Consider the following 24,137-nt stretch of genomic DNA (forward strand, 5'->3'; position numbering starts at 1 on the left):
TATCCTTAACACACCATTCTACCCATGACTGGGCTAAAAGAATACGGTCTGGGGGCACTGGTTGGGGGGACTGTCGCATTTGAAAATCATCATGTAATTCCTCTCTAAGGGGCAGAATCAAGCTCTTTCTCCCTCCCTCCCTCTCCCTGCTTTCTTTTCACTTTAATAAAGCAAAGGAGTAAGTTATATTCTAGTAGAGCTTGACGATTTACTACAAGCACAGCCACAGTCATAGCCTGTCTTCCAGACTGGTCTCAGCCAGGCGGAACCATCAGGCGCATGACTTGGGGGAAGTAGGTGCCTTTACCAGAGATGTCGAATCGGGAGAGATGTGTGCTTCATAGCAACCAGGACTCCACCTTGATCCAGATACAAAACACTGTGCTCTTCTTCAAAGATCTGGAAGAGGAGACATACACAGGGACACACACCCACATCCACACACACCCAGGGTTCAGACATTTAGTCTTCATCTGAGAAGAAAGACCTCCCCATGATAGAACCGGGTTCCCCAAGGCTTTGGTCAGACATAGTTACGAACAATGATTCCCAAGGTGGGCTGTATGTACGACTGGCGTTACACACAATGATTCTAGGTGCCCCACAAAGGAAATTTAAATAATTTAAAGAGTTTTATACTCATATTTGTATTCCTATCTTTTTGTGGTAAGTTCTACTGATTCCCATTTATAAGGATGCCAGAATATCGGGCAACTGTCATATTGGGTAACGTCTTTAGATGCAAGAAACCTTAGAGATAGTTTGCTCCAACATTCTCATTTTTATTGATGAGAAAACTAAGGTTTAGGGAGACGTGGTGACTTGCTTAGGACCATGTAGACAGTAACTGGTGGTGCTGGGACGTGCAGCATTTCAGTGTCTTTTCCACATGTAGTTATTCCGAAGTTTCCAAGTATTATAGAGGACAGCTGTTCTCGTCCGACTCGGGCTCTCTAACAAGTCATAAAGCAGTTCTGACCGAAATGGAATCATCTTCTTTGGGTATGTGTGTTACCGGGTCTTTCTCCAGATGTGGAGAGACAAATCTGAGGTCAAAGGCAGACAGGCTGAAAACAATTTCTCAGTCCTCTCCATATAAGACATGTGCTGTTTTCTCACAGTCACACGGCTAGTAGAGCCTTGCCTGTGGTTACAGCATAGACATGTTTTCCCCTTTGTTTACTTCTTATACCCAAGATGTATCCCAGGGCTATAGTAGAGACTTCTTGGCTTTGTTTGGGGTGTTAGAAGGAGAAAAACCCGAGACTCTGGTTTTCTGACTATTCTCCATAGAAAGCTTAATAGTCCACGTTCCTACATACCTCGAAGGCAAAAGGCCTGAGTTTTCTTAAGCAAGTTTCTCTCCTGCCCCACTCTCCTCAAAACATGAGAATCACAGTACAGATCTACGGAAGGGCCTGAAGCTTGGAAGTGGTAACCAGACCACAACGTGGACATCTCTGTCTAAAACTTAAAGTGGACTGTTCTCACTGCTGCGTGATTACCTGTGCATTAGATTTCAATTTATGGTGCTAGTTATTGTATGATAATTAAATGTCAGTGGCTTATTAAAACATATTTATTGAAGTGTAACAACCGTGCATTAGGCACACATCTTATGATTGCTAAACCTCATTAAGTGCCTGTTTTATAAGCTGTGAGCATCTAATTTTCATTCAGAAGAAAGAGGAAACATTTAAGCTAAATGCATTGGTTTAAAGTGATTCCTTTTCTACTTTCCCTAACATATGCACCCTGACGGTTATTACTCTGTCTTCTGCACATGAGCTTTAAACATCACAGCACATCACCTGGGTAACGGCTATTTCTATATCACTGCACGCTTTCCTATTCTGACTTCAAGGCAAGGGGAATTGATGGAGACAGCTTAGTGTTAGGGAGATAATCTACCTTCCAGGCTCCGTGTCCCTCACATAATAAACTCTTTAGACTTCTAGCTTTCTTTTATGGAAAAAAATTTATTCATATCTCATTTGGTTTCACTGTTACTTATAAACTTTCCTACAGAAAGGCTCTGAAAAAGGGTTCTTTTTATGAAAGAAATCAAATATCGTAAATGTTTGCTACACTCAATTTTTTAAAGCCTTTCATAAAATAAAAAGGAAAATCAATACTTCAACAAGATTTAGGATTTACGGGTGGATGAGTAAGTCCCCGGCACTGAGTCAGGTGGGACCATCTGCACGTCATTTAACCTTAGTGACCTGGCCCAGGACACTCTCTTACCTGCCTCCAGGTGTTCCCGGCATCTGAAGAGACAAACATGCTGATGTCGCTGTCTGACAACTCCGAACCGATGTTACCTAGAGACAGCACATCACCCTCAGTGAAGGGAATTTTCTACAAAAGCTAACGAGAGGCTACATTAGTGGTGCGCGTTGCCTGAGATGGATATACACTGTAAACATTATATCTGAGCAGGGTTTTCCAGCATACTAGCTTCGGGGTCAATGGTTTGGGTGCCTTTCAAAAATATTTTTAGCTTGCTCATTAAGTTCCAAGCACAGATAGCTAGCTCTTTAAAATAAACACAATTTACAGCAGCGAACAAACCAAGCAAGCTTCTTACCTGAAGCCACGATGATGCTGGGAGCTGTGTCTCGGCTGGCAATGATCCCTGATGTGTAGGGATTCTCAGAGACCTTAAGGTGAAGGTGTAGTGAGCAATAGGGCTGAGAAGAGGAGAAATGAGGGTCATAAAAGCATGTAATCTAAATGGTCTTTTAAAGCTCAGATTCAGAGTATCCATCCATTTATGCAACCATCTATCCATCCATTCATGAACCCACCCATTCATCCATCTTTCATTGCACAAATATCCGATGTCCACTAAGTATAAGACAGCTGCCAAGTTGATGAAGGAAAGAGCCTCTTCATTGTAAGTCTAATCTACTGATAGAATTGCCATTTGGCCATTCAACAGACACTTTTTTTACTTTATCCATAAAACACTAGGTGTAGCTTATGAAAGAGTTACACTGACTAAAGTTTGGTCCCTGCCACTACAGAGTATATAATTTAAGATCTTCTATTGCTTACCATAAAGAGAGACTATCTTAATAGCCATCAGATCAGTACAGACAAAATATGAAATTCTAGAGGATGACAAGACTATGTCCAACTTTGGATCAGGGGAGGTTTCAAGGAGAAAATGGTGCCTGAGGCAAAGATGGGGAGGATATGAACTGCAGAGGAGATGGTCAGGAGGATAAAGGACACTTCAGGCCTGCGTAGCATCAGTCACAAAGAAAAGAAGAGGAAGAGTTGAGCTGTGATATGGCAGGTAAGACCACAGAGGAAAAATGGGATATAAATGGGATAGGAAAGTTTGGTCAGGTTGGGAGGGCTTTGAAGAGGTCACTTGGCATCTTTTTCTTTTTTAATTAAAAATTTTTATTGAAGTAAGGTTGGCTTGTAACATTACATAAGTTTCATACGTACAACATTACACATCTACTTATGTTTACCACCAAAAACTTAGTTTCCATCCATTACCATGAAGTTGATCCCCTTTTCCAAATTCCCCCTCCTCCCAGCCCTTCCCCTCTGGTAACTACTACTTTGTTCTCTGTATCTATGTGTTTGTTTTTGTTTGTTTTGTTCATTTATTTATTCTCTTATATATTTCATATATGAGTGAAATCATGCAGTGTTTTTCTTTTTCCATCTGACTTATTTCACTTAGCATAATACCCTCAGGGTCCATCCATGTTGCAAATGGCAAGATTTCATCTTTTCTATGGCTGAGTAATATTCCACTGTATGTGTATGCATATATACATATATACACACCATCTTCTTGATCCATCAATGTTTTTGTTTAATTGAAGTATAGGTGATTTATAATGTTACATTAGTTTCTGATATTTAGCATAGTGATTCAGTTTTTTATATTATATATATTCTTTTTCATATTATTTTTCATTATAGGTTATTACAACACTTGGTGTCTCTTAGCCATTTGAGACCTTGGTCTCAGTTCTATAGAAGAAGCTGTGTGAAACGTGAAGCAGCCCTAACATTCACCAATCAACTGATACAGCATCTGTGTTAGGGTATCATTAGACTCAGCGTTATTCAACATAGAAGTCATCCTTATAAACAAAACACACTAGTAATGACCATTTAAGTGAAAATTGAAGGGACCTGTCTGTGCATAAAAATCTTGATCAAGTTTTCTGATTAATATATCAATGGTTTTCAAAAACAGGATAATAAACCTTATACAAATTTCATTTAAAATAGTTCTTGTACTGAGTTGTCAAAAACTACCAGTTTGTGTCTGAACCCACAGCTCTTTTCATTTGCTGGGCAGATTATTTTCTAATCTTATCGACTTGAGTTTTTGGAATCACCGATGTATCTCTGTTATTACTTTCATTCTGCTCTGTAAGTCTCAGCCAGCAGAGATTCAGCAAGTTACAGAGATGCAGTGATTGCATTTATATGGGAGAGTGTGAATGACAAACTAAAAATGAAACTCAGGAATAAAAGCAGCCAAGATACTGGTGAAACAGAATGGTGGATCACAATAGGGACTTTTCCTCACTGTGAACACAGAGAGTAAACTTGGAAGGAATGATGATGGCAACATATTGTGGGTTTTACACGAAAGTTTCATGGAAATCTTTCAAAAAAGGAATCTTTACTCTATCATGTTCCGTAAGACTAAGGAAGATCACCCCTATAAAAAAACCAATCAGACCCCAAAACTTGGCTTCCTTTTGTCCAACAGAAAAACAAGAGCAGGTATTGTATGTTGCAGAGGACCCAGAAAAGTGTTTCGCAACACTCAGGCAGGTGCTGAGACAGGATAAAGTAGAGGGATCAAACCAGTTTTCCATGAGAATTTCCCTGACAACAGCAGCCTATCAGGATCTCGCATTCTCTGGCTTACAAGTTTATTTTACCACGCACAATCCTGGATCATCTATCCGAGAAACGCAGTTTTATCCCCCTAAGAGATATGCTCTGTAAATAAAGAGAAAACATCAAGCACTACGTTGCATCTTCCGCAAAACCTCGCATAGAATCTACGAAAGACAGTCAATAAACACTCGAAAAATCAAGCATTGCTTTCAAGTTAGGACATGAAAGGCCTGACTTTACTGTTTTACGCAGAACAATGCCAGGAGTCCGTGGACTTACGTATACACCACATCCATCAGAGCAATGTGACGATCCCCACGGCATTCTAAGAAGCGGTCTCCTTGGGGATTACACCTAGACAGATGGGCTTAACGGAGGGACTTTCGCACCACCCAATAGAGCAGGACATCCCTGGCCAAGGGGGTATCCAGCCTGCAATATTAAGCCAGCCACTAGCCACATGCTTCATCACCCAGCAGTCTGGAGGGCTGAGACGCTAAGTTGCCACCTGAGTCAAGGGTAATTTGAGACAGTGCACTGGTCATTACAAAAGAAAGAGGGCATTTTTCAACTGGTCAGCTCAGCACTGCTCTGTTGCTATGGCTATCAGAGACCTGAGATAAATTAACTTGGGAAGAAAAGACACCAGTTCATGCAGTAGCAGCAACATTAGAAACAATCTTTTTCGGGCACTTTTTTCCTCCTCTCTCACATTTGTAGTACTGGATTGCCCCCAGCTGGTACAAGGGAAATATTCGGTCTTTTTTTTTTTTTTTTCTTTCCTCCATTTTTTTCAAGGAAGTTATATAGTCTACATCAATGTTTGAAGACCTATGATGTTAAATGATGCATTTTCACTTTTTTAACTTAAACTTTTGTACCTGAACAGTTTTGGATATTTGTCAAAAACCACTAAAGATTAACAGAAAGATTTGCTTATAATGTCTGTCAAGCCCCTGCAAACTCCTGAAAAACACAAAGCAAGTCTCTCCAATTCACAGGCACATTTTTTCCAGGCAGGAGGCTCTTGGCCCACCGTTCCCTTTCTGTCTTCTTTTCTCCCATTAGCAAACATATACTGAATATCTGAACATTTCCAGAGTTAGCTCCAATTCAGAAGAGTCAAAGCATAGCTAATCCCAAAGACATTTCTCTATTTCCCTTATCTTTCCATAGTAAGAAAATCTAGAACCGTACACCAATACCACCATGACCTAGTAGCTGACTTACAGAGAATGGAGGGACCAGCATCTCTGTTTGGAAGCTGCCCGTTGTCCCTACCCACATATGGTCTGTCACACGGTGGGGAGTATCATCAGTTGGTCAATACTAGGAGCAACTGGATCCTTAGTCTTTAATCTTTTCAGGGTCAGGGACAAAGTTTGAGAATCTGATGCAAATTGAGGACTCTTTCCCAAGAAAAAGTACCCAAAGGAAGCACACACAGAGTTTGTATATAAATTCAAGGAGTTCACAAACTCTTGAAGCCCATTGTGGACCTCTAGGCTCCAATTACCTTTCTTTTGCCTTATTCTTTTATGTCTTACTTTAACCAGCAACATCATTTGGCCATTGCAAGTGTTCAGGAAATGCCCATTAAATTCAACTGATCCATGAACTAGCTATGGTCTTCCTAGCACAGGTCGATGGGAAAGTACTAAATGATACAGGACTTCCCCCTCCTCCGAAAGAAATCAACTTTAAAAACTGTTAGATTCAACATGAAAAAAAAAATGTATGTTCCTATATGACTGAAGCATTGTGCTGTACACCAAAAATTGACACAACTGACTATACTTCATTAAAAAATACATTTTAAAGAAACCAGTTAGATTATCTGCGAGTCAACCAGCTTCTCATTCCAATTCCTCTTTCCCCCTAACCTCCGAATTTACATCTCATCTTCATGGTACCTTTACCCATAGGTAGTGAAAAGCCAGATCAGAGCTTTCATAAACAATAAGGCAGCAGGTAAATTGCCTGAATGTATCCCCAAACCCACCCTTGCACACACACATTTGTGCTCTTTCTGACCCTGAGTTGGAGCATGGAATTCACTTGATTTTTAGTAAAGAGTCAATGGCTGAGGGAGGGAGGCCCCTGGGCCAACTGGCTGGATCTGGGGCATTGAGCCCCACTTCAATACAGCAGAACCTGGAGAGTGACAGCCAGTGCAAAGGAGCAGGAAGCAGAGTCAAGAGTCTCCTGGGGTAGCTGGCTGCTTAGCTCCAGTAGAAAACTGCCAACTGAATCCATAAAGAAGTCACGGCCTCTCTCCATGAAACACCATGCTTTCCCTAAGGGGCCCTAGGATTTGTTACAGGCTCAGCTTACAGCGTGCCTCTTGGGAGCCCAATCCTGAGGCTTTGAAGGCAGGTGGACCGTGACCTGTAACACCCCCATCTAGTTGTACAATGCTGTCTTCAGAGGAAGGAAATCCCAGCTGAACCCTAGAGGCAATCAGTCTAAGGGTCCTAAAAATACAGCCCCAAATTACCCTGGATGTCTTATTTCTATAGAATACATTTTGCCAGGAACATTCCATTTGGGGCTGTAATCTGAACTTGTTCCACATTTGTAACAGCCCTGCTGGAAAAAAATCTCTTCTAATCACTAGGCTGTGCTTTCGGTGACACTGTCACTTTCCAAGCACTCACAATCTAAAATCACTTTTTATCTCCCCTCTGCTACCAGCCCCCAAGCCCAAAGAAAAGTTTTTAACAGTCTGAGTCTCTGGTAGCTCAAAGATTTTCTTTCCCATTTTGTGCTTTGGGCAAATTTTTATAAAATGATTTTGGTCTCTTCTTCCTTTTGCCATTTTCACCTCCTCATCCTGCTGCCTGTTTTCTAGAGCTTAGATTAAAACTACATTAAACAACAGGGTTAGTGAGGGAGGAAGGCCAAAAGACTCTTGGGTACCATACATCTGGATCTCATTAATTCATCTTTGCTCAATCTTAACGAGCCTACTGATTTTGTCAACTTTGGGGTCAACTTGTGCCCATGAGCTTCAGAAAGTGGTGATGATGAAAAATCCTTCAGTGTGACTGTCAATGGCAAGGAAAGGCTTCCACTGAAGTCCAGATAGGAAACTGAAACATCTGCCCTTGGCATGTCTGCTTCAAACAAACACAACACCCTCAACAATATACGTGCTGAGCACCTACCACGTATCAAGTATGATTCTTGAGCTGATTCTGTGGGATGACCAAAAGGATAGCCACAGTCCCTATGCCCATGGAGCTCATAATTAGCAGGGGAAGATGGACCAGAAAGTCAATTAATGCATGTGCTGACTTCAGAAAGTGAGAAAGGTCATGAATAAAAAAAAGTTGGACCAAGTGCAACTTCAGAGAATGCTCAAGGAAGGTCTCTAAGATTAAGGTAATTAAGCAAAGAGCTGAATGCCAAAAAAAAAAAAAAAAAAGGGTTAGGAGAAGAGCATTTTAAGAGATATAAATGAGCAGACTGAACCTGGGACCCTTCACTGGAGTGCTTGCACCTGGACAAACATCTCTTCAAGCAACAGGATACAAAGAAACTATAAGGGACTGAAAATTACACGCTTGCACAGTTGGGGCAATTATGAACAATGAGACACAAAAAAGCCAAACCAAAACACCTCTTCTGAGGTGCCAGGTGCAAAAGCAGGGTACTGAGCATGATCCCTGCACCTAGCACCACCAAAGGGGTGGGCAGACCACCTAAGACACCTTTTGATGCATCAATCTGCTCCTACTCCTACCCCATTTAAGGGAACAGCTCACCCCTCCTTGAGAAGCAAGCAAGGGCACCTGTTACTTGTTTTTCCTCCCTTGTGCTGCACCATGAACCCCAACAAAGCCTTGTATGAATTTCTTGTTGGGCCTCTTACCAATTTCTATTGATTAAAGAGTCTAAGAACCCAGATCCATAACATAATGACAAATGCAGAGCCTGAGACACAAACGAGCTTGGTGAGCTAATAGTATGGAAATGGGTGCCCTCTTCCCCCACGATGGCCGATGTACAAGGAAGGAAAGAGAGAGAATCTGGAGATTGGGCAGGAGAAGGAGACAGAAGCTGGACCAGATGGAATCTTGTGGGCCAGGGTTAAGCATTTGAATTTTACTCCACCTGAATTAGAAAGTCATTAGGAGGTTTAAGGGGAGAAGGGACAAGATCTGAATTTTGAAAGCTCAAATTGATACCATTTACATACAATTTTAGAAAAGGGCAATCTAATCTATCATGAAAAAAAGCAGAGCAGTGGTTTTCTAGAGCCAAGGGTGTGGATGCTGACTGTAAAGGGACACAAAGCAACTTTTTAGGGTGATGAAAATGTTCTATTTCGACTGTGATAGTGGGTACAGGGGTCTGTACATTTGTCAAGATTTATCACTGTACTCTTAAAATGGGTACTTTTATGCTGTGTGCTTTACCTCAATAAAGTTGGATTTTTTTTTTAAAGATTGCACTGGCTGCTATGTAGAGAAGAGACTGCCAGGTAAAGACAGGAAGAACAGCCTGTGACTGTAGGGGAAGTGAGGAATGATGGTGACTTGTATCAGGATGGTCCCAGTGGAGATGGGGATGTGAGCTGATACTGCATTTCCATCTTGGAGGCACAGCAGCAAGACTTCCTAACACTGGTCTGGGGGTGCAGCAGGGAACACCTCGCTAAGCGCTTTGTGTAAGAGACGTTTCTAATGGTCCATTTATGCTGCCGGATCACCCAGGAAAGGCTCTTTCAGTGACATGGTTAACGCTCTCTCATGGACATTCAATCACCAAAGCACATGTTGGGATGGAGGACCTCATCAAGGCACTCGTGCATCCCATGCATCTTCGACAAAGTATCACTTATAATAGCTGATCAAGAAAGTTGAGCATGTTTCTAAAAGGAGGCTGAACCATGTCTTGCACAGAGTAAGCGCTCAGTAAATAACTTGCATTTACCTACTCTGTAGCTGGCTTTGTGCACTCACTGCCATCGGCTTCCCTTTCCCCCTGTGAGTTCCCAGTAAATAAGGATAGAAACTGAGTGGGAGGGTGAATTTCAGACTCCTTCCCTGATGCATGCTGACAACTGTGATAGCCTCTGCAACTAATAAGGTCAAGCTATGGCTGCTGGCATCTTCTCGAGGAGGAGGGTGATGCACTGACAGCCGTATGAGATGAACCTGCAGAGTGACTGCTCAGACTTCCTGGGACAGGAGAAAGCATGCTGAGTGTGGGTAACATGAAAGTTGGGATTGTATGATGGGCTTGTCCATATCAAGCCCTTCTTACTAAAACTAAGAGGTCTCTCCGCTAGCTTTACATACTAGTCTCACCCTTTCATGAATTGGAATACAACTTCAGAACTGTTTTTTAGAGATTAGCATTGAATTATATTTTGTTTTATAGTTAACCTCTCCCTCCCCTCCTTCTTCATTCACTCAGAATCTATTCATGTGTCAAGTACAGGGCAGGCATCAGAACTACTAAAATGTGACCCCATAACTTTTCATTTATTAACATGTTAATATTTCATTTATTAAGTTTTCATTAATTTATTAATGCCTCAAGGAGACAACAAACTCCTTGAAGACATGACACGTCTTTGATCCCTCTCTTGGATATCATCAAAAACAAATAAATTCTATCTATTGCCCAAATGTTAGGCAATTTTTTAAAAGTCATACTTCAAAGCCGGGGTCAACAAACTTTATTTTTTAAGGGCCAGAGAGTAAATATCTTAGGCTTGATGGGCTATACAGTCCCTGTCATGACTACTTAATTCTGCCATCAGAGACCAAAAGCAGCCTTAGACAATATAGAAATGAGTAAGCATGACTATGTTCCAATAAAACTTTATTTAAAAAAGCAAGCAGTGGGCCAACCTTGCCCCACAGGCCATAGTTTGCCAATACCAGCTTTATCCAATGATATAAAGGAATGGAACATATTATAAAGAGTACCAACTCAGGATTTAAATCTGTGGTTCTTACCTTTGTTTGAGGCATACATTTCTCTGACAATATGAATAAACATCTCCATTGGAAAATACACCTACACAATTCTGCATTTAGTTCATCGACTTTATAGCTGAATTTATGTATCATTTGGTTTATAACAGATTATTCATGGGAGAGTAAGACTGTATTTCTCCACTATTGATGAAAACTATGACATTCTCCCTTAAACTACAAATTGAGGTCCTCATCAGAAGTTGGGCTGCAACTGAAGACCCTTGGAAGAGAGCAAGAAGCTTATGTTCTCTTATGGTTTTGGTCCATCACAAAAGGCAGTGCTGTGACTCTTTTCTACATACTGCCTTCACACCCTTGCCTGTCCCCTCGTTTATCAATTGAGCAAAAAGCCCTGAGACCACATTCATCTGTTTGTTTAACCTCCATCTCCAGCCCTCACTGTGTGAAGCATCCTGCCCCGATACGAAGACTTACCAGCAAGCAGTGCACGGGGTCCCCTCTTAGGTCTGTGTCCGGCGCCTGCAGCAAACGCCAGTCTCTGCCTTTGTTGTATGTGATGAAAGTCTTCACTTGGTTGTCAATCTTCTTGTTAGCCAAGAACATTCCCTTTATCCCTGCTACCTGGGAAAAATTGACATGGCTGAAAAATACATCAATTGGAGAAGAAATATATTTGTTTACTTAAAAAAAAAAAAACAGACTGTCAAATTCAGCCGTGAGCACTTATCTGGGAGCAAAGAGGGTGAGGGTAGTGCTTACGTATAATGAGCCGCTGGACAGTGGGACAGAATGCCCCTTGTGGTATGGGGGTCCTCATGCAAGTTTGAGAGAGGTTTCTTATTTCCCCTAAGGTAGGTTGGTAGTAGCTTGCAGTTGCCTAGAGATAAATTCTGTGCTGTTGGATCTGTGCTTGGCAAATAATAAATAAATAGGGGCTACTTTTATTTTATTTTAGGTGTAGTACACACTGTCTTGATTTATCTCACTTAATCTTTGTAACGGTCTTTTTGGGTCAGTTTCACTTATTCTATTTCACAAATGAGGAAACTGAGGCTCACCCAGGTAGAGTGACTGCCCAAGGTCACACTGCCTAGAGCTATACAGATAGTAAGCGGTGGGCCTGGGATTTTAACCCAGAGCTCTGTGGCTTCGCCGCCTCTGCTCTTAACGACTAAGTCACTGCGCTACCTACAGCCCTGAGCAATCGAAAGAGGTCAGGAAAAGCTCATGACCCAGTTAGTATTACATTTTTTTTTCTCCTCTGTAAAAGATTTCTCTATTAAGCTACCAAAATACATTGAGCAAAAGAGAACAGCTTTTAAACTTAAAGAAGCAGTGGATTCCCTAAATTGTCAAAGAATCCCTCCTCTGTTCCTATAATAATGTCATTCCCATAGAAACAGTCCTTATTAGTTATTTGACTCTGAAAATATAATTTCCTTCTCTCTTTTATACCTTAGGATAGTGGTTAACAACTGGTAAGTTAACAAAACTGTGCAGTAATAAATGATTCATTGTGCATTGTATTTTTCATGTGTTTTAGAATTTATTAAACACATTTGTACATATTTGACTCTGCTTGACAGACAACCTAGGAAAACGTGAGGGCAGTGAGAAAAGGGTCTGAAATGTGTTGCATAGTGGATTCCAACACCATGCATAGGCTATTTCATTTAATGCTCACAAAAACCAGGAGATACACTTGCCATTAGCTACACTCTGAGGATGAAGGAACAGAAACTGAGATTAAGTAGCTTTCTGAGAATAGACTGGGAGTAAGCTAGTAAGCATATGTGAACCCATTTAACTTAACTCAGGCCCTTTATATTATAATACGAAAAATTTTAAGCAGAAGAATGAAAAAACAGCATCAATCCTTGCCACATACAAACCACTATACTCAGTACTGTATAAATAAAACCTCCAATATTTACTATAAACCTGCATAACAGCTATTGTCTCGATTCTACGGATGAGGAAACAGAGGCATAAACAAAATTTAATTGCTTAAGATAACAGAGAATCGGGCTTCACACCCAAATCAGTTTCACTTTCAACTTTTTTTCAACAAATGCATCTCTGAATTTGTCAATTCAAAGAGGCTGGGTTTCAATCAAGAGAACCAGCATGTTTCGCCTTTGCTTTTGACACAGTCAAACCTCATTAGTTTATACCTGCTAATTGGGCATCTGGGATAACTTAGAGTTGGGCCAACTTTGCACTCTTTTGGAACAAGAAGTCTGTTAAGCAAGTAAGTGGTATAAATGAGTTGCTGGGAGGAATACTTTGAAACTCTTAGGAAAATAAGCCTCATGTGGGGCCACTGACAGAATCCAGACCACTTTCTTATGCATTGTTGAACCTCAACAAATGAGGAAGACACACATTTCCAGGAGGACTCTACCTCAGTAACATGCAATGGTATGTTAATTACAAATAATATTTAGTCATTCACTACACCAGCTCCATCAGGACTACTCACAAGGGAACCCCATACTGGTTTTGCATATGTTCCAGAGGCTGTTACATATTTAAATGACTAAACTGCCAATTCTTTAAAGATTAAATTTCATCAACCAGAATTTTCCCGCAGTCATACCTGTGTTCCCTCCACAGCAGACCCCAACATGACAGACAGCACTGTCTTAACCATTCAACACTCTAGAAATTGACAATACGGAGAGAAGGGATAAAAATATTACCTATTCTGGTCATTCCCCTGCCCATTTCCCCCCGCCGTCCTCTCCCTTCTCTGGCCCAGGTGTCAGAGCAGGGTTAGGCGTGTTTAGAAGCTGGTTCATTTGATGTGTGGAAGCGGTGACTTTACTGGCCCCCAACTGCCTGGCATTATCAAATGCCATTTATAACTCATCTCTGGCAGCCTGGCCTTCAGCTTTATCTTGAGGAGTAAAAACCTGGCAAAGTTGAGGAAATGTGTGACAGTAGGGGACAGAGCTGGAGAAGGTCTGCTTATTTTCCTCTTTCCGCCAAGGGCCTTAATCCGTGAAAATCCCTTATTCTCCAATATCATATAAGCCAAAATACCATTTTGATTAGATTTTAAAATACGAAGTGTTAATAGTTCAAACCTTGAGACAACACAAAGCACATCAGTATACTCACTTGCTCACCCGAAGGATGGCATCTCAACATCCTATGCATCCTTCAAGGCCCAAGCCTTTATCCAGAAACGAGAACCTCTTCTTTATCTTGACTGACCCCACTCTTCTTCTCTGTCCCCTAATTCATCTCTCATAGAGAGGATACTCACACCTTGACTCTCACCAACCATGTAAGAACATCTGTCTTTCTGGAAACGTCTCTGGTGCTCCCTGTGCTCCCTACCACCCATGAATTCTTCCTTGTGTCATCTCTCACTCTGTGGTCTCCCACTCTTTTATAACCTTTGGTTATCATTCAATCCACCATATTCCTTCATGACAATTAGTAATTAGAAAGTCACTTTGTATCAGAAGCCCTATTTTTGTTTTGAATAACATAGGTAGTAAGAATTCTGCATGAGAAGACAGAACAATAACACTGCCCCTCGTTTATCGAGAACTTGAGAAGCGTCAGGGTCTACAGGAAATGCTTTGCCAGCATGAGCACATCAGGCTCTCCATGCGTCCTACGTGGTAGACTCATGCGCCCTCATTCCACACGTGCTACAACCAAAGTCTGGATGTGGCCAATCACTTGCCTAACGTCATTCCCTAGGGAACCTCAGGACCGAACTTCAAGTCAGTCTGTCTGCAGCCCCCACACTCCACCTTTTGGCCGTACCGTTTCTTCAAACTTCTCTCTCATCCTAGTGTATCCTGATAGAAATATCATATATAGATATCATACTTACAGGGAACTGTCTTTTATTTATTCTTCAGTACATGTACTCAATAATTGTTCAATTAATATTTTTTGAACACATAACTACTTCTCATGCATTCTTCTAAGCACCGGGAATATAGCACCTAGAATGTCTAAGTAACTATACATTCATCCAGCATTTTTTTTTTTTTTTTGAGTTAGAATGTGCTAGGTACTGGGACTTAGATTTCTTTGACGATTTAAAGAAAAAACCCCAAATATCTGTTTTTGTTTGTTTGTCTGCTTGTTTTTTTAAACATTCACCTTTAGGTGCTGGGACTTAGACTGATTTAAAGAACCTCAGACACCTGGGGGTTTTTTGTTCATTGTTCTGTATTTAAAAAAAAAAATTTACCCCAGAGGGTGCTCTTCTGTCTCAATCTGTCATACAACTCATATGAAAGCCAAATTGGGAAGACCCTTGCATAGGGGTTTTTGCTTATTTCTGCCTCTGATGCTGATTGGGAATGGATTCCTCCCACCCTCTCTGTCTCAGATTTAAGTGACAAATCTACAGTATCAAAATTTGAAGAGAATTAAAAAAAAAATGAATCAACTATGTGGCAAGAAAGAGACCGTATTTGTAACCATGACTTCCTCGGGCTTTGGAGCTAGGATGTTTTTCTGTTCTAAAAAGAGGATCCCAGCCAGGAGAATTAGATACGCAGCAGGGACCACGGGTATCTGTGCTATCAGGGAAGTCGAAGTGTTCTTTCCTTCCCTGTTGCCTTCATCAGGCAGTACTCACCTGCCCAGGGAGAGAGTAGCCTTAAATTATGAGCTGGTACATTCTGTGTCCTATAATAAATCTGTCCTGGATGGGAGAGCAATTTTTCTTCCTTACCTCTTACGTTGGATTGTAAGTCTTTCCCCAAGCATCAGAATGTAAGCTACAACAACAAAACTTCTAAGCTTTCTCTTTTAAAGAGACGAGAGGTACCATAACGTATGGAACACCCTGTGTGTAACGGAACACATGCTGGTCATTGGTTACGTCTTTCTTGATGCCCTCTGTGCCTCAATCATGTATGCATACATTCTGTGCTTTCTGAATTTATCAGCCAGGTGGCTACACCCAACACAACCCTTTCAGTGTGGCTGGGGTGAACTGTCATTGCCCATTAAGCCAAAGCGCTCTTCATCATCAGTAATTAATATCCCTTTCCCAGAGGAGAGACGATCTTGCCCAAAGCTGTCAGACTCCCTCTCATCATCCATGCCAGACGCATACACTAGGAATCACACGTCTCAGACACACTCATCACATCTCTTTTGCTCTGGCCACCATCGGGCATGCTGTCTTCTGTTTCCCATCGCACATGGTGCCACTGGAGAATGTGTGCTATTCAGGAATGACCAAATTTTAAGACACTTGTTTCTAAGATAGTGTTGCCCAAATACAACCACTAGACAAAACTGGCCTGATTGTACCTGTAACTGCAGGCTCAGGACTTGGGTCAGAAGATGGTGACTAGATCCAGAGAAATTACCTGCTGATTCTGTTTCTGTCAGCTCTTCCTCCCTTTTCTTCTTCCCGTCCATTTTCTTAGACTGCTAGATAAAGCCTAATACTCGTTATTGTGCATCTGTCTTAGGATTGTTAACCAAATTAGGGTTATTAATCAAATAACAAGCCTAAATCCTGATCTTTCCTGAGACACAACATAGTTTCTAGTTAAGCATTTGCATACTCTAGGATTCAGGTCCTCATTCTGCCACTTACCAAGCTTTGTAACCTTGTAAAAAAGACTGCATTTTCTCTGCCTCTATTTACTTATGTTTGAAATAGGAGAGAAGAAAATCCCTGCATCATAAAGTTAATATATAGATTGAATAAGATAATTATGAAAGTTTTAAAATAAAGTATCTGGCACATAATGGTATCCTGAATACTAACTGCTTATTATGATCTTTCATCAATAAAAATCACCACCTTGTATTTTGCTCTGTATCCAACTTTCCTGCTCACAGGTCTTGACTCTTCAGAATGGAGTCCATGTTCAATGGCCAAGTCACACTAGGGGAAATTCTGAAATTGTGGTATTTCACAATTACAGAACCGCGTAAGATGGGCCCTCGACTCTTGTCCCCGACATTTCCCTATCTCATCACACGCACACATATCATTCTGGTGTAGAGAACCTCATCTGCCATAAGGTTTCAAGATGTGGGTGAACAAAATGATTGATTTTAATGAGAACTGTGCTTCCCTCTGCATTTCCCACAAAGACTCACTGACAATGCGTGTCCTGATACGCAGGCTCATCACAGTCCACAGTTCGCCTCTGCTCACGCAGTGTAAGGGGCACACGAGAGCAGCAGGCACTTGACATGCAGAAGCGGAAGCGAGCACGTCGCCCTCCCGCCACCCCCGATGACAGCAGACGTGTGCGCCATGCATTCTACCTCTGTCACCCCCACCTTGCATATTGCTCCTCTCTCCTCCTCATTAACTCATCTATGGATTTTCTTACTTTCCATTTATCTCCAACCACTCAACATTCATTTCAATTCTACTGGGAAATTCATGCTGGATGGCTTTCAGCTTTCTGCGAGGCAGAACAATCAGATTGAAGGAACGTTTGTGCCAGGTTCTGTGTCCGCCAATATTCCTTCTACCTAGGTAATCAGCAGATACAGCACTGCCGTTCTGATCACATCAATTTCAATTCAAGTTACTGTGAACCGCCAGGCTAATAAAACAAAGACTCTTCTTCCCTGGCCCGGGATGTGGAATGCAGGGCATCTTTACATAATGCAGTCACACCACTGCTCAAAGTGATCATAATAAGAGCTAGCAGTTTCCCTACAGACAGTCAACTGCAAGAGAGACAAAGGGAAAACCTAAGGATAAACCAAAAAAATGGTTTGCCACGTCCAGAGGTCACTCTGTTTCCTCTTCTCACTCCCTGTTAGTGATGTTTGAATTCAGAAAACCATTCATAAAAACAGTTGCAGATAACAGGACAGGGAAAAGTTATTCCTGTCCAAATCTGTCATCTTTTCCATCACCAAGGGACTAATTAAAACAGTCTCTATCTTGGCAGAAAACAAAATTATCCAGAGAAACTACTCCACACTGACTTGAAAAGAGGGGAGACGATAATCAGGAAGGAAAAATGCAACCTGAAAATCAGAAAATGTTTTCAAGAGAGCAAGGACAGAGCCTAGACCGGGGAGGCAAACTGAGTGATTAATCTGGGACAGCTGATTTGACTTTTACACAAAGCAAGATATTTCCATTGTAAGTGCTGGATCAAGGCAAGAGAACACATGGCATGTCAGCAAAACACACAAAGTTTAAATGTTTATAAGACATTTGCAAAAGAAGAAATGTGGCAGTTTACGCTTGTTTATAAGAAGACAATGAGTTGGTGTTAAAAGATGTCACACAGCCATGCTAATTGCAATAGGGGAAGAAGTACAGATACAAAATAGCAGAAATATGTTCATTGGACATTTACACATTTAAGACTGTAATGAGAGAACACTGTACTGGGGCTTAAACTCATTGGAATATAATAATTATGCTATCTGTAATTTGTTGAGTATCGCTGTATTTCATGCACTGTTCACAGTAGTTTAAGAGGATTAACTTCTTTAATCCTCAGATAAATCCTATCAAGTAGGTACCATGTTTATCTCCTTATTTTAAACAAGGAAACTCAGCCTCAGAAGGTGTTGGATTTGTCTCAAGAATACGTACGTGTGGTAGGGCCAGGATTTAAACTCAGCCAGCCTGACTCCAAAATGTAGACTCTACATCACAGTTTTATCCAACATGAATTTGAAATGAAATCACCAGAATATGTAAATGTTTTCCAGAATACGTGTTCAGTGTGAGGCTGAGATGTATGATGCTATATTTATCTGGAACTTGGGCAGGAAATGAAAGGGAAGAAACTTGTGAGTGCAGAACAAAGTTTGCAGTGTGTTTTTCTAAATATATGCACACAAACTGTGCCCTATGCTAGTCTACTGTAATTGCCGTGACAAACACTTGAGCTCTGAGTTGGGCATACAGTTGTTAGCATGTCTTTATCCATACAGAGCCATTTAGATACGAAAAGAAAATTCCCAAGAACTCCTGAAGATGAAGGAATATAAACAGCATTAAAAGGAATTGCGCTTTTCGTGATACAAACAACCTCTGCTCTCCAGACTTATACTCAACCAAACGATAGCGTCATTACGACTGAACATATCTGAGCCAGCTTTGAGTTTTTCTGGATAGAATCTAGGTATATGATTGCACTTCCCAAATTCTGAATATGTTTTTTAACGGCTCATTACAACCCATTATAAACCCTTTACAGCACCAGCCTGACAAATGGCTAACATCCATCACCAAATAGCAGCTTTCTTTTCATGGGGCTGTGCTTTAAATGGCCATGGAAGTGTTGGTGTCTGCCATGAAAGCTAACTGATCCAGTGTCTGATTTTATTTTGAACCTTGGTCATTCTGAGAAACACAGGGTCAGAGTTTCCTTAGGGAAACCTGGTAAACTCTGCTTTGTGTTTCTGCACCCCTCTTTCAGGAAAAGAAAGACCTAGTAATCTAACCTTGCGCACTAGGCCTCTGAGAAGATGGCAATTAGCCAGCGGAGGTTACGTAGTCAGAAAGGTCTTTAAGTCCAAGCGAGCGTCTTCTGAAGCAAAGCGAAGACATCCCCTTGGTTCTTTCCTTAGAGAGACCTGAGGGAGCGCTGCCCACTGCCTCGACACTCTATTAGCCCTTTAAGACTATTTTCGAATTTCATACTAGGACCACACTTGTTCAGACTCTTTAATTATCTGACTGCCTCCCCAGACACTTCAAGGTCTCCGGGGCTTCATGGCCTGTGGACTTGGTCAGCAGAGTATCCCTCCCTGAGCTGTTTTGTGAACTGCAAATTAACCAATAAAAATGCTCTGCAACTCCCTCCTGTTCCCAAATGGAACAAGGCCACATATGGAGCCAGCAATTAAAATGGCTGAGGAAACAGCCAACGTTGGGCCCTCCACGGCCAGTCCCGGCCCTCTGGCGGCTCGAGACCGCACGTGCCTCGTGACATACCTCATAGAGGTCGATCATGATGTTGCCCTCGGGGCCTCGGCTGCTCTGGACATTCTCCAAGGCCAAGGTGAAGTAGACACCACGGGTGTCTGAGATGTAGAGGTTGTATGTGTCGTTCTGGTTCCATTCCTGAACCGCCGCAAACACTTGGTTCTCATCTGTGCTGATGACGTGCATGTCCTGAGGAGAGACCCAGGGAAGGGACAAGGAAGAAGAGTTTCGTAATTTTGCCTGGCATGCGTCCAAAGAGCGTGGAGTCGGATGAGGGATCCCAGAATAGGCACCGAGGCGCTGTGAGGGAGGACAAGAGATTTTCCTTTTGCCTATTTGTGAAATAATAATCAGTTAAGCGTTAATCACTATTCCCTTTGTCACTTATGAGGTGAGGTAGTAAGGTCATGAGAAAATAGGACAGAGATGCTTGGCAGCTCAGTTATCATTTAACTGCCTCATTAAATAATTTGAAGAATGATTTCCCAAATACGTATGACTTTGGAGAATCAAGCAATTCTGATATATTTGCCAAGCACCAACACAGTACATGCTCAGAAGGCATATAAGGGGCAAATATGAGGAAATACTGGAGGAGCAGAGAGAAAACAGACAAGCCCGGCATCTCTCAGAGTGGTCCATAGACTAGCAACTGGCATCACCTATAAATCTGTTAGACACACAGAACTTCAAGCCTCACCTACTAAATAGAAATCTGTATTTTAATAAAGTCCATGGATGATTAATATTTACATTAAAGTTTGCAAAGCACTGCCCTAATGCTCAGCAAACCGCAGAAGCTCCAGAGGAAAAATGTTCATGTGAGAACCCCAGAGCACTCATTCTCAGGTTAATGGGTGTTCAAGGACTTAGATTATTGAAACCTCCACTCTGAAAAGTTCAGCAGGTAACCTTAAATAAAAGAAGGGAAAAACAGTCTGCATAATTCATGATGTATTCAGACTCTGGTTGTCCTAGAAAATAGTAAGAAGGCAGAGGTAATATGGAGGCAGTGAGCAGGCATCCCTGAGGTGGAGATTCTAAATCCTTTCTGCTCCCTACTCAAAACTTGGAGAAGTGAGTGCTCAGGGAGAAGCGGACACACACCAGAGTTTGCTGTCTCAGACCAAGGCCTGCCATCTCCTTTCAGGAATGCCAGCTCACTGCTCTTGGTAGCCTCCTTCCCCTCCTGCCAAGGTGGTACACACGAGCATCACTTTCAAAAACCAAAAGTCAAAACAAAACAAAAACAGAATTACTCAAAAGCATAAAGGTAGGACAGCCTGGAAAGATTGCTGGTGTTTCATAGTTTAGTGCCCAAATCTTTCCAGATAGATCACCCTCCATTCCTGAAAAGCTTCAGGAGATCTATCAGTCTTCCCTGGCAATAGTTCCGGGGCTGGAAAATTCTACCTAACTTCTCACCTAAATTTCTCATAATATATGCTCATGTTCTGTCATCAATCAAACAGCAACTCAGCTGTGACTCTGCTTTACAAACATAGGGACGAGTCCCTTAGTCCTGTTAAGCTTCGATCATAGTGAACTCATATGATCCCAGAAGGAAGAAGTGGTTATCCAAAGGGCTTCATATTCCTGACCCCTTCTCAGAACTTATCTGCCATACTCTAGAGTTTGATAAGGTTTTTGCAGAAAATAATCCAGAGTGGTGAGGTAAAAAATGACTCCAGCCCATGAATTCATCGTGGTCGATAATGCAAACCAAGGTCTGGTAGAAAAGTCGGCCATAGCTTATATCCTCCCAGTGCCTGTTTCCATTTCTCCTGGCAATTGTGGCTTCAAGTTCTTTGAAAACATCCTTATCCCTCTCAGACAAGTTTCCTCCCTGTACTCAGTCTTTGTTACTTTCTCCCACCCTCAGCACCAGAAGTGATTTCATAGGCCCAGCATTCAGAAAATTCAATTTCCCGATGATAGTGATTGGATCTGTGATGGGTATATAACCCAAGCAAAATCAATAAGATGTGATTCTAGAATTATTAGAATTATTAGAATCATGTCTTATTTGGATTAGTTTGTAAGCAGTCAGAATAAAAATAAAGTCTAGATCTGATGGAGACATCTCTTGGAGGCAGAGGGTAAGGCAATCCTGAAAATACAGGCTTAAAAGGTAGAGAGAGATGGTCTGAATTCCATGACATTCTTTGAGTCTTTGAATGTGGACATCTAAGAAGCCTGCCTATCTGTAAACTTGCTTAGTAGGACAGTAAACAACATGGTTAAAAGAACGGTCTTTGAAAGCAAAACTACTTGAGTTCAAATCCTGGCTCTATACCTTAGCTGAGTGAACAGAACTTTATGCCTTAGAATCTCGACCTGCAAAACAGAGATAAGAGTGTGCCCTTCATGGACTTGTGAGGATTAAATCAGCTCGTAAGTGTTAAGCACTTAAAATAGTGCCTGGAACTTAGCATCTGCTCTATACTTGTGAGCTATTTTCAGTTACGTAAACACCTAAATCCCCTTTGTTGATTAAGCAAGGTTGGTTTGGCCTTTCTGTTCACTGTAAATATTAGGGTACTAACCAATATACTTAAAAAAAAAAAGTGGTTTATTCAATTTATTTTTTTCTTCCTAATGGAGGGAATTAGCTGTGGGAGTCAGCCCAAGAGCTGTTCACCCACTGAGGCCCAAGCCTTCCGTGGCTCCCCATTTCCTATAGGGCAAAGATCAAAATCCTCACCCTAGCATTAGAACCCTCAAACAGCTCCTCCCAGTTCATGTTTCCTTCCTTGTCAGCAGGATGTAGCATCATCTCTGAATTCCAGTTACAATATTTCAACACTAGCCTGGTCCTTGTATAATTAATTACCACCTCAGTATCTTGGGAATAAATTAGTGCCCTGGTGAACCTTGGAGATCGGGGTCACGACAGACAACTCATTAAATGATCCTAGGGGCTAGAGTAAGTCATCTGTACTATCCCAGCTCACTCAAACCTTTCCCTGGTTGGTGTGAAACAGAAAACACAGATGTATCAAGTGTTTAAGTCACTTAGAGAACTAGTCACATAATAAAAACAGGTTAAAATGGTCATCTGTAGACAAGGGCCAAGGGCAGATCTCTTTCTCCACATAGTCTAATTACATTGACCAGACTGTTTAAAAATGATATTGATCTTAAATATTTTAGTTGAAATGTTTGACTACTGCAATGCCTTCTCTTCTTTTACTTCTTGCCTACCTACTTCTCTATCAGGAAAATATGCTATTTCTCCCCAAATGGCACTTTATATTGAAAGTCTTTACTGAGACACAAAACTTTAGGCCAAGAAGTGAACTTTGAGATCTTCCAGAGTGTTTCCCAATGTTTGTCCTGCAGGACATCCATTGTTGGATTTTAACAGATTTTTTTTAATGGGCCCTTTTATAAAATGTTTTGATTAATGCTGAATTACACAGCTTTGCTGCTCACAGGACATCCTCGAGGCTTCAACATACCAGCAAGCTTCTCTACGTAGAATGCAGTTCATTTCTTTTTTAAACTTACTGATCATAGAACCAAGTCTTCATGAAGCACCTCTAAGCACATTTTATTAACACATCTGAGGAAGTGTTGGGAATCAAAGCTCTATAATTTGAAAAATGGTAAATAAATTAATAAAGAGAAAGAACCTGATAAACCAGCCCAAGGTTCAAAGCAAGTGAGTGACAGACTGAGGTCTGGAAACAAGGTCTCTTGCTGGGAGTCGAGCAGCCTTTCCACCACCCCCACCCCAGTTCACATCAGTCTTCTACCACCCGGACAACTAGATCCATACTAATAATAACATTACCTTGCTTTTATAGAGCATCTGTCCTCCAAAATGCTCAAAGCACTTTCATATGTATTGCCTCATTAATCTCACTTGAGTAGCTCAAAATAAGCTCCAAGTACGTGAAGGGAAGAACACTGTCACTAGGTCTCCCTGTCTCGAGGGTCTCATGCTCTTCATGGTAACAGTGGTGTTACAATCCCCCCTTCAGCGCCCTCTCCGGTGATCTGTACCGTTACGTTATCATTAAAGTAAAAAAAATTTTTTTTAAACACCACTCAGAGTAACCACGATCTTTCAGGACCTGATACAATGGCAGGGGATGATTAAAGAAAACTTGAGCATGAAAGTGCTGGTTTGTCTCAATTCCTTTGGTCGGTATGAAGCTTTGTTCCTTCCCAGACGCAGCAGCCCCACTTTGATACAGGCCGTGAAATATACGCACTTTGCCAGGATCACTCCACCCGAGCTGGGGCTTCGCTTTGAAGGCGTAATGGGACTGTAATAAGACATCTCATTGCCTTAAATAATAAACACCAGCTTGGACCAAATAATATATTCATTTGCTATAGTGGCTCCTATTTTTCCGGGGACAAGCTAAATTAAT

At 41.5% G+C, this 24,137-nt stretch overlaps 1 protein-coding gene across 4 annotated transcripts in view; it reads right to left on the reverse strand.

The window, feature by feature from the left end:
• SORCS1 (sortilin related VPS10 domain containing receptor 1) overlaps positions 1-24,137 on the reverse strand; it is a 468,685-nt gene that overhangs the window by 84,339 nt on the left and 360,209 nt on the right. For all 4 annotated transcript variants that reach the window (XM_064488397.1, XM_010987109.3, XM_010987108.3 and 1 more), the window contains exons 9-13: positions 19,765-19,944; positions 11,319-11,465; positions 2,591-2,693; positions 2,248-2,324; positions 308-399 (exon numbers count right to left, since the gene is read on the reverse strand). In XM_064488397.1, the coding sequence (XP_064344467.1) occupies positions 308-399; positions 2,248-2,324; positions 2,591-2,693; positions 11,319-11,465; positions 19,765-19,944 (599 nt within the window). The remainder of the gene's footprint in view (positions 1-307; positions 400-2,247; positions 2,325-2,590; positions 2,694-11,318; positions 11,466-19,764; positions 19,945-24,137) is intronic.

Source organism: Camelus dromedarius, chromosome 8 (assembly GCF_036321535.1).
Source record: "Camelus dromedarius isolate mCamDro1 chromosome 8, mCamDro1.pat, whole genome shotgun sequence".
In the NCBI taxonomy this organism is placed as follows: domain Eukaryota; kingdom Metazoa; phylum Chordata; class Mammalia; order Artiodactyla; family Camelidae; genus Camelus; species Camelus dromedarius.